Here is a 10,982-nt window from a genome sequence, read left to right as displayed (position 1 = left end):
CCCTGCTCTGGAAAGCATATCCTAGCCTAAATTTCCCTAATCTCCCTAAATTTCACAGGGCCAATCCTACCACCTGTGGTGGCATGAATCACGATGGTGATTCTGAAGGCAGCCCACTGGCTTTCAGAGGCCTGGGATGAAATGAGGGGAGCAGCTTGGCCATTGAGTGGGGAACAAAATCCATGTGGGTCGACAACCACTGGTTTCCAGAACAAACCCAGGAACAACTGCCAGCACCAACAGTGGGGACACTGCTAGCGACTGTGACGCCAAGGCAGGAGCACAGGGTGTCCAGCTCCTGGCCCCAGCCTCAGGTGCTGCCGCTCGGGAGCAGTGGTCCCACTCAGCATGGGCCAGTCTGACTGGAAACCCTCACAGCTTGACCCAACACTTAACAAGAGAAACTACATAGCAACTTGCTAGCTAGCAACAGCAGCAGCACAGGTTGCCAGGAGTATGATTTTGTTTCAGCAGCCACCTATATTTTCCATAATTCATTAGTTTTTACAGCTATTCACAGGCCTGTCCTGTGCTTTCCCTCCAGATCTCCCTAGCTGACAGAGTAATTGTAGGATTTGTGTCAGATTCACATTTACAGCCTACAGATTGCCTCTGTAATGACTCTGCTGGTCCTTGGTGATGGAAGTGTGCGAGGACCACGCAGTTGCAGCGCCCTGGGTCTCAGGAAGCAGTGTGACAGTCTGATTACACAGGAGAAATCTGAGTTTGTCCATGGCGGTGCAGGGGGCTCCCAGCACTCGGCTGCTGGAGCCTGCTGCTAAGCTAAGTGGGTTGCAGGGAACTGAAGGAGAAAATGAGTGAAGAAGAACTAGTGGTTGAGAAACTAGAGGGTTTATAAAAGACATGGGCTGTTTCCCTTGTGCTGTCACACAGTACAGAAGCTCTGTATCATCCTTGCTGTGCTACAAGTCAGGTGTACCCTTACAAGGGCAACAAAAATTCATTTTGCCTCGGCACAGCAGAGATGTGCCGTCCTGCAGCAGAGCAGGGAGCAGAAGGCAGTTCTCCCAGTCCACATTGCCTCTGACTGCCTGGGCACTGCGCTGCTCTATTACTGGGAGCACCAAAATGTGAAAATCATTAAATACTGTCCCTGAAGGGAAAGGTCAGTTTGTTTCTGAGCACTATATACAGGCTTCAGGTAGGAAGAGAAACACTGCAGCCACAACTGCACCGGGGGTTGTCTCACAGGGACTTGCTTTGATACAGATCTGTAGAGGGAAACCCAACTCCGCCTTGCTGCAGGGATTTGCAGGGTGAGCGCTACCAAAGCTGGTGAGAACCAACATGCCTGGGCCTGCTCCTGGGCACGCTGGAGGTGAGAGGTGAGGTGTGCGCAGGCACATGGGGTGCCCGGGACAGGGACAGGCTTACTTACACAATGCCAGATCCACACTTGTCGCACATGGGCAGCTTCTGGGCATTCCCAATCGATGAGGCCACCTTTGTGGTGGGGGCCTTGACGCTCCTAAATCCGGATGGTTTGGTGGGGTCTCCTGGGGGTGGAAGGAGAGTGCTTCAGAGCATGTGAGATGCGTGGCTGTAGGCTCTCCTCCCAAGCAGATACTCTGCTAGGGAGGGGTGAGGTCCTTCAACACCAGCTCTGAGGCAGGGATTCATGCATGGGAAGGAGGCAAGGCATTTAGGGTGTGTGAGGAGGAAGGAGAGAAGGGACACAGCTGAGCCTGGCCCTGGAAAACTGAGGGCCTGAGGTTGTGGGCAGTAAGATGAGCTTCTGCCCCGTCTCATCTTCAAAGCCCTTTGGACATCAGCTAATGTATCTTGCATGCACAGAGACACAAAGCAAAGCAAAGCCTCAGCTCCAGCCTCAGCAACACCAGAGCCTGCCTGCCACGTCCTGAGCACCCACTCAGGGTCAAGCTGATGGCCAGATTTGGGTTCAGAAAGTGGAGATGGGTGTCCTGGCAGACAAGGAGGCCTGTCAAAGCCTTTTTCCACTCTGCTGTCTGCTGTAGGATGGAGCTGACTCCCCCACAACTCCTGGAGGATTTGTTTAACGAACCCCTTGTTGTTGCAGGGACACAGGGTGTGTGGCATGCTCCAGGGATGGCACCTCCCTAGTGCAACCTCTCTGGGGCAGGTATGTTCTGCAGGACCTTCATAAGAGACATCTGCTGACCTGGGTGCCTACAGGCAGTGGATCCTAGATGCAGGATAGGAGGCAAGCCTTCAAACATCTGCAGTGTAAAAGCAGCCTCTTACAAAATGACACGATCGGTACAACTAGCCTTATCTGTATGACTTTTGCAAGAGGTTCAATACCAGGCAGGAAGGGAAGGAGGGCTGCAGAGGCTCCCACGACGTTTCACCGGGAACAGAGGAGGCTGATGGGCAGGCATGTGCCACCTCAGAGGGGAAGGCTGACAAAACCCCTCAGCCTAGCGCCAAGCCAACATCAAACTGCACCCGTTGTTAGTGATGGAAAGGGATGAAGAATCCCACAGAAGCTCACCCTGGTGACCAGGAAGTTCTGGGACATGTTGCAGCCCAGGGCAGGGCCTCCGACAGATGAACTGAGGGGAAAATTTGGGGCACTACCCATCCCACATTCCTGTCACCTAGTCCAAGTACCACTGCATTGCCTTGTGCAGCCCCACACAGCACACTCCAGGCTGAGCTTACAGTCACTTCTGATGTGCCTCAGCATTTAGCCCAGGGTCTTGAAGGAGTTCAGTGCTGAGATGCTGCCCCAGAAGTGCAATGCCCTAATGGGGACAGGAGTCCATGGACCTTTCAAGCATGCCAGCAAGCACCTGGCCCTCTTTACCGTCACTGCAGGTGACCCTTGCTGGGAAGGGCAGCAGCCCCATTTTCAAGCTCTACCCTATCACCCCTGCTTGTTCCCTCTGCTTCAAACAGCACTTTGTTCACACCAATAACACTGACAGCACATTTTTAAATCTCTCTGAGGGAATCAGCTTAATAAAATACCCACAGGAAATATAACCTGTTCCACCTTGCCAAACACCCTAAGCCTCAGCGTGCAGGCTCAAGTCTAAACAGCTAGCAGCCGCCGTGCCTCCACGCACCAGCGCCCACACACAGACCCCAGGTCCTCCCATCTGGTGCGGCTCAGTGCAGCCCACACCCCGGGGACCAGCCCCAGCTGGGGAGATGACAGCTCCCTGCTGCTGCACGCAAGCCATTGCCTGAAGACAGGCTCAGGGAAGCATCCCACAAGGGTGCTGTTTATCACCATGGATGTTATCAGTCAGCAGCAGCGGTGTTTGAGTCGGGGCGAGCGGCGCGGCTGGGGCACTGTCTCTTCTGGGGCTGTGTAACCCTGCTCTGCACAGGTGATTACAGCTCACTGTGGAGCAGTGCCCAAGCCTATCCCAGCCTGTGATCAGGCAGGCAAACCTCGTGCCAGAGAATCCCAGTAATGCTGCAAATCTTCAAAGCCTGATAAAATAGAGAGGCTTTTGCTTCTTATCTTCTTCAGCACTACTAGGCACAGGGGAGGACCTCGGAGGCGTGAGAAGTCCTGGCTCCTCCAGTCCCTTCCTTGCAGGAGCTGAACTCTGAGGGTCGAGCTGCAAACACTCACAATTTAACAGATGCTTTCAGGTAGGTATTTTAATATCAGATTAAAGACTCCAAAATCCTGGTTTCTTTCTTCCTATAATTTCCTTACTTCCTTCATTTTGCTGTTCCCTTACAGATCACTCAGACCTAAGAGCACTTGGCTGAGCTGTTTCCCCTTCTGGTGAGTATCTCGGCACCAGGCTTTTGTTGGATGAAATTGAATGTTCCTCTGCCAAGCTAATAACACAACAGACAAAGTCTCAACTGGTCTAAAGGGGGAAAAAAGTCATTCTTTGCATTCTTTTCCTAATTATTTGTTTATTTTATTCTATTTAAGGGGAGAAGGGAGTATGATTTGGCTCCCACCTAAGTTAATCAGAGTTTTTATCTATAAGTCTATAGCCTTGAACTATACTAGTCCAGATGTCAGATCAAGAGTGCCAAGTAGCATGAAGTTTCAGAGGTTCAAAGCTGTGAACTGATTGCTGTAACTCAGTTTCCAAATTTTTACATTCAGCTGCAGAAGTCGATCTCTTTTTCTTGTGAAGGGATGGAGACCAGAAGCTCTAGGACTCACTAAATAGTGCTGTCTCGTGGTACCTTTAGAAGTCTTGACTCTAAGATGTTCCTTTATCAGTGAATATTATCCTAGAGGGGCAAAACTTTAGAAAGTGTAGAAGGGTTTTTGTAACTTCTAGAATTCCTTCTTGACAAATAAACATTGCAGGGGTTTATCTCTTTAGCACTCAGTCAATGAATGAGCAACAATAATAGGCCCACAGACGCTGAAAAGAACCAAGGAAAATAAATTTAAAAGAGTAAAGTTAGTGAAAGGGTCTGTAGGTTGTTTTTTTTGGAAACCATCTACACATGTTATCTTGAATTAGCAACAGCTGAGAAAGGAGAACAAAGTTTCAGGTGTTACTCTGAGACACCGTATACAGCTGAAGAAATGTCAAAAGGGAAGAGCACACCCAGGTTAGGTGTGCAGCAAGGGCTTACCTTTCTCTTCTGACTCCAAAATCTCTTGCAGCACCAGGAAAGAAGCCGATTGCCTGGGTGGCTCGTGCGACTCTTGGTTCTCCTGGAGCATCTTGTAAACCTCAGATTCTCTGTCTACGACGATACTGCCCGGGGGCTGGTTGTGCTGATCTAAACTGAGGATGAAAAAGAGTACAGGCTTGTTAAATGGCTGAAAACTAAAGCCAGCTCCTCCAGCAAAACCATCACGATGCATCATATGACTGAGAAATGAACGTGCAAAATGAAGGCAGAACAGGACGCCATGAGACACGGAGGTGCTGGACGTGCTTGCACAAGACAGCTGCAGCCCCGGTGGGATTGAGGCACTGGGCCACCCGCACGCCCCACTGTCAGTGGGTCCTCGCCCACCGCCCCCAGCCAGCCTCTATATTTTCCCCCAGCTTCACAACTGCTGTGTGCTCCAGAAACTAAACCTTCCTGTCCAGGAACCAGGAAAATAAAGAACGAATGTGCCGGGATGGGAATCCCACATGGTAGCTGTGTCATTACTACATGGTCCCCACATGCACAAACCACCTGAGATTGCTACCTTAAGCTGCTGTGATTTTCAAATTCAGTATGCTTTATTCTGTCAAAAAAATATTTGCAGGTATACTCTGAATTGGTCCTGAAGGCCACCTTCACACAGTAACAGCTGTAGGATGCAGCTAAAAAGATCCTCTGATTGGAAAGAGTTCTCTGTGGTTTTCAAGTGGGCATTATTATTTCCGTTTTCTAGGTGGAAACCCATAATCACAGCCTATTAACTGGAGTTAATGAGCACGTCAAGAGCAAGGAGAGACTTCTGCCTGCTAAGACTAAGCCCACGTTTCAACTGCTTTCTGAGGCACTGCTGCTGCCACTCATGTCACGAGCGACTTGCATCCTAAGCCTAGAGTTTGCAGTGCTACTGCACAGGGTTGCTCCACACTGGAGCTGAAACTGTGGTCACTGTGCCACCAGCAGGGTCCTCAGGGGAAAAATATATATAAAGATGCCAGAGGCAATAGTTTGGATTTCTCCATGTCCAGTAGGTACAGGACAAACCATGGGATTGATCTGCAGGAGGATATTCAGAGTATCCCTTGGGAAAAGCTTTCCAGCAGACAAGACACCGAAATGCCATGGATTGCTGTGGACAGGTGAGCAAGCTCTGCACTGAAGAATTTAACAAAAGTCTGGACAAATATCTACTGTCTACTAGTTTAAATCAGTGGCTTAAATGGATGAAATGCTGGGGTAGGTCTTGTACTACGTGGCATAGGAGGTTCCTCCCATCCAAGTGTTCTGTGGATGGAATAAAACGTCTCTGGAAAAATGAGGTAAAAACTGACAAGTCTCCTCTGATGGCTCAATTACATAACACAGTCATATAAAAGTAAATGCTCTATTGGGTTTCACTATTCCTGCACCATGTGATTGCTTGACATGTACATAAACATCCTGAAGTTCAGACTGAATTGAAGGGGGAAATCTTTTTCATGAGGAGGCGACTGCAGACTTTCCATGCCAATGAGCAATTGAGTCATCTGGGAGGTACTCTGCAGAATGAACTCTCCAAGCATCAGAGGTATAATCACTGCACATGCTATACAATGCTATTTCCATAAACAATTAGTTCATAAAGTGTTTCCATCTTCAGTAATTCTCACTGGAGCAGGAAGCACGTTAGACTTGCAAGTAGTTGAACTCTTGAAGCCAGAATCTCGTTTACTGAAGCGTCTCACTTGATATAAAATAATATTTCAATTACACAGAAAATGGCCCAAGTTATCCCAAATGAATACATGCTCCATATTACATTCCTCTTACATAAACTGATATACTGCCTCTACTCTGTCTACCTACAAAAACATTGGACAAGAAGCCTGTCCTTACAGTGTGCATACCGAGAACGTTTCACAAACATGCATTCGAAAAGCAAAGGCTAAATCATCTTAACGAGCACAAGAGTCAAACAGAGCCATCACATTTCAACCATGCATTGTGATAGTGTGCAAAACATACAGATCAGCTCTCCCAGATAGATACACTTGCATGTACAAGACTTCAGAAAAGCTACATTAAAAAAACCTCAAACCCTAGAGAGTGAAACACCTCCACGTGTCAGGGCAGAAGGCTGCACTACTTGAAGAAAATCTAAACAAAGCACATACAAGTACATCTTTAGAATGGGCAGGGACAAATGAATGTAGAGCATGCAGGATAACAAGTATCCCTATGTCAGCAGACGCATGGTACCTGCTGTTACCCAGGCACTCCACCTGCAGCAAACACCACAAGCTGGCGTCCTTGCTCAAGCACAGGAGTACCCTGACACAGCAATTTTGCAGGGGACAGCTTCAGCCACCTTTACTGGACTTCAAACTCCAGCAACTGTTGCTGGATTTCACTGCTTCTGCCCCAGGCAACTTGCAACGCTGAAGGAATAATGCTGGATTACTGAGCTTTGAAAATTGGCAGGAAAATGGTAATAAAAGCCACAAAGACAGCCTTGTACAGCATCTTCAGGGAAGCACAGCATATTCATTACTAATGCGATTTTACTATTTTATGTTAGCACATTTTGTAAAGTTTACAGGGGTCTTAAAGCCAGGCTTCAGGAAGGTTTCGTACTTGCCTGTGCCACAAAAAAACTGCTGATGCCTGGGGCTCTTTTGTTAGCAGGCATCAGCTCTCTGGCACAGCAAAAGACAGCCAGCAGTGTGCCAGCTCCTGGAGAGCTCAGCACTGACCACAGGCCCGAGCAGTGACTTGCTGCAAATAACTAGGCTGAGAAACAACGTGGGAGCAAATCCACAGCTTCCCATTATCACTTGGCTGCTGTCAAATGGCAAAGCCTGGCCGTGGGTGCCCAGGGGCCACAGAGGACTGGGAGCAGCCAAGGAGCTATGAGTCAAACACACGGGATGAAGACAAGCAGCTCCCTGGCCATACAGCAGCAAGACACTCGGTAATGTACGGGGGAACTACTGAAGGTTCACCTCCTCTGAACAGTCCAGCTCTGGCTGGAGCCATCCCACAAGATGGCAGAGTGTGCCTTGTGCTTCATGTCTCAATACCAAAGTCCTCCCTGTAAAACCCCATGGGCTGTCATTTAGAGGCACGGTCCCAAACCGCCACAAAGAGCAACCACCAAAGAGCCCCAAGGCCTTGTGGTGCTGAGGCTCTCCCCAGGTCCTGCAGCCTTCAGAGCACATGAAGCATCCTCTCATGGGCAAAAAGAGCCCCAAGAGCCTGGGTCCTTCACACACCTGGTCCCACCTCGGCTGTGCTAAACTCTGGAGCATTATCAGCCAAAGAGGGAGACCTGTGGGCACCTGCATCACGCAGAAATGAAACACTCCTCACAGGCCAGTGCACACCTGTGGCACAGACAAAGAAAGGAAAGCCACAGCTCACTGTGCAGATGTGCAGCAGCACCCAGCAACAGCCCTTTTGGTCCAGGAGAATGACTAGCTTTCAGGATAAGATGCCCTGCACCCCCAAATCTGTCTGCTGCAAGCAACTCCTCCAGGAAAACCACCGAGCTCCCTGCTGCATGGAGTAACAGACACGTGGGCAGGCTGAAATGATGTTTTGGTGCTCATCATGGCGCTGGACACAGACACGATGCAGAGAAAGCTCCCATGGTGTCATGCACTGCCCTTGGGAAGGCGAAATGTAACCGCTGGTTTCTTGTGACCACCAATGCTGTGAGCCACAGACGGGGACGAGGCACTCGTGGACACCAAGATGCGGATGAGTGGATGCGCTGCGCTGGCCGCAGAGGCAGCAGGCAGGTTACCTGGGGAAATCGGGGCTGACGGAGGAGATCTGCCCCTGCAGGGAATCCAGGATGTTGCTCTGCGAATAGAGCTGCAGGGGAGAATTGAACTGCACGTGCAGCACCTTCAGTCCCGGCACCTCCACCTCCACGGGGCTTTTGGGGCAGACCTGGGCCGCGTGCTTCAACTGCTCCGGCCCCACGCGGACCTGGCTGGAGGGGCTGAGCCTGCGCTGCGGCTCCATGCCGGGCGACTGCAGGGGGTTATAGACGGTGGCGAAGGGAGCCTGCTGCGCGCTCGTCGGCGATGGGCGGCTGCAGGCACGGGTGCCCACGTGGGATGGGCAGTGCGAGTTGTGTTTGTTTGAGGTGTTTATTTTTTATGTGGTGGAATCGAGCGAAAGTGGCAGAGGAGGAAGAAAGGGAAAGAAGGAAGTAGTTAATGAAGAGCTAAACCAAATACACCAAGTGACATAAACAGAACACCACCTGTTGCTTGTGCCGGAGGGATACACCACTGAATATATCACTTTACATTAAAAACTTCTAGCTGATGGTGGGACACCAATCTCACACTCCAGGTGTGTCCACACACAAAGCAAAATGCAGCCACTCCACTTACAAAAGCAATGAAGACGGCAGCAGGGGTGAGCACGAATCCATGGTCCCACTATCTAGGCATGACACTTTCACTTCTGCCCTACCCAAAGCTGGCCTGGGCAGCCCACTGAGCAGCAATATCAAGTCCAATACCAAAATGGCCATGCTCAGTGGTATGGCTTTGTCCTGCCCTCCCCCTCTGCTCTGAGACCAAACCTTACAACTTATTAGCCTCACTGACAAATTAATTGTCAAATAGTCTTGGCTTCCAGGGAGCACTCTCAACTGGAGGGGTCTCTAGGCTAGTCCAGAGGTGGAATTTGACTGCCAAGTGGTCCCAGCAGGTTAACACAAAGCCAGATTTCCCTTGTCCCTGCTCTGCCTTGACTCAGCTCTTGAATGAGGCCACTGAGGTCTACCAGAAGCAAATGAGGAGTGAATACCCATTACCCTGTCCACCAGCTGCAGCACCATTGCTCTGCCCAGAAGAGCCCATGCTGCTTGCTGGGCAAGAAACTGGTTTCAGCCGAGAAAACTTTCCATGCTTGTATTAAACCACACTTTGTACCCTGCAAAAGCAGTGTCTCAAGTTACTTTTGTCTCCTTAGTCACAAGTGAGAAATTTAGTCAAATATCTCCAAAAGCAGGGATCTTGCAGCTTTTGTTTTAGAAGTAGCCAAAGTCTTCCAGGCAGCTTGGTACTGCTATACAGAGACTTGGGGCAGTTCAGCAACACAGCCAGAAAGATTTCAGAAAGCTCCTGGCTTCTGGTTTATAGCTTCTATTAAAGAAAAAAAAAAAAAAAAAGGAACCTTGGACTTCTGGGAAAAAGCCCTGGTCTTGGCAAAGCCTAGGTGCAACCACAAACCTTTCAAGGTTGGGACCATTTTCAGTCTCATACAGGTATAAAAGCTTAAACTACTTTTTAAAACTCGTGTGACAAACTGAGTTTGATAATAAAAATAGAAAGATCCAAGCCTGTCTGTGAACGCTGGGCCAGACGGGAGCTGGGACGGACGGACGTGCTTCCTGCGCTAGCCGTACCCTTCCTGCCCCGCACTGCCCACACAGCCAAAACAAGACACTGAGTGTACAAAGCGCTCATAACAAGCTGTCAGGCACCTGTTCAGACCAGAGGGCTGGTATGTCATGCTGAACGCACGCGGAAACTGCGTCGGTCTCTGCTAAACAAAGAAACACAAGAGTGTTAATTTCATTCCCGCACCGCACAAAACGCTCCCTGCTCCTCTGAGCCCTGCCCCTGGGTGCCACGTCTGCTGCTGCCTCTGTCCTGAAAGAGAGCTTTTTGGGTTAAACCGGGACCCTGCCAGCGAGCCTCCCCCGGGCCAGGCAGGGAGGGAGAGGTGAGGGCAATACTTACGGCTTGCTAGGCTCGGGGGCCCCGGGAGATGTCTTTGACTCCATGGCATTGTTGAAGGTCTGGATGTTTTCTGAGGAGTAGAGGCCCGCCGGGCTGTTGTACTGAGCAGTGATCACTTTGGGGGCAGAAGCCGTGGCAGCAGTGAAGGGGACCGCGCTCCGGTTGTGTGCGCTTCCTATGTGCCTTATTTCCTGCATGCAAAGGAGCAAAGGCACAAATCAGAGGTGCTCAGGCGTGCGGGTGGGACGTGGCGGGCAGCATGGTGCGAGCAGCTGCTGCAAGGCACGTGGTGTCACCTGCGGCTCACACCACCCCAGACCAGACCACCGAAGCTGGCGAGGGTCCTCCAGACACCAGCAGGGTCCCCGTCCCCTCCTGGTTAGTCAACATACCCTTCCTTGGGCTGGCACTTAGGAGGTTTTGGAGGTGATGCACCAGGAATGCAAGAGCTCAGAAATATTGCCAGAGCAATTAGCTCCAGCTGTCACATGCTTGGGAGCTCTGCAAACCACAGACCCACCTTCTCACATGAGACTACAGATTGTAAGTATTCTTTGCAATTTCTGGAAGCAGGAATTCTATGGGAAAGTGGAGATGAGGGGCAGAAGGAGGAACACTCTTCAGTGGCAGCCTAAAAGAAGGGAT

At 50.3% G+C, this 10,982-nt stretch overlaps 1 protein-coding gene and 1 long non-coding RNA gene across 5 annotated transcripts in view; one reads left to right on the top strand and one right to left on the bottom strand.

Annotated features, from left to right (window-relative positions):
- The window catches only part of PDLIM1 (PDZ and LIM domain 1), a 40,515-nt gene that overhangs the window by 706 nt on the left and 28,827 nt on the right, over positions 1-10,982 (bottom strand). Inside the window, exons 4-7 of one of the 4 annotated variants that reach the window (XM_084526762.1) lie at positions 10,079-10,140; positions 8,378-8,671; positions 4,570-4,724; positions 1,400-1,517 (exon numbers count right to left, since the gene is read on the bottom strand). In XM_084526762.1, the coding sequence (XP_084382888.1) occupies positions 1,400-1,517; positions 4,570-4,724; positions 8,378-8,671; positions 10,079-10,140 (629 nt within the window). Of the gene's footprint in view, positions 1-1,399; positions 1,518-4,569; positions 4,725-8,377; positions 8,672-10,078; positions 10,141-10,337; positions 10,529-10,982 lie in introns of all 4 variants that reach the window. The other 3 variants (XM_084526763.1, XM_084526764.1, XM_084526765.1) reach the window with 3 other exon arrangements.
- Positions 1,524-4,502, top strand: LOC311440196. Its single transcript, XR_014695261.1, has 2 exons — positions 1,524-3,609; positions 3,704-4,502. It is a non-coding gene; the product is annotated as an uncharacterized lncRNA (long non-coding RNA).

This window comes from Aythya ferina (assembly GCF_964211825.1).
Source record: "Aythya ferina genome assembly, chromosome: 7".
Taxonomy (NCBI): Eukaryota; Metazoa; Chordata; class Aves; order Anseriformes; family Anatidae; genus Aythya; species Aythya ferina.
This window is presented reverse-complemented; position numbering and strand designations above follow the sequence as displayed.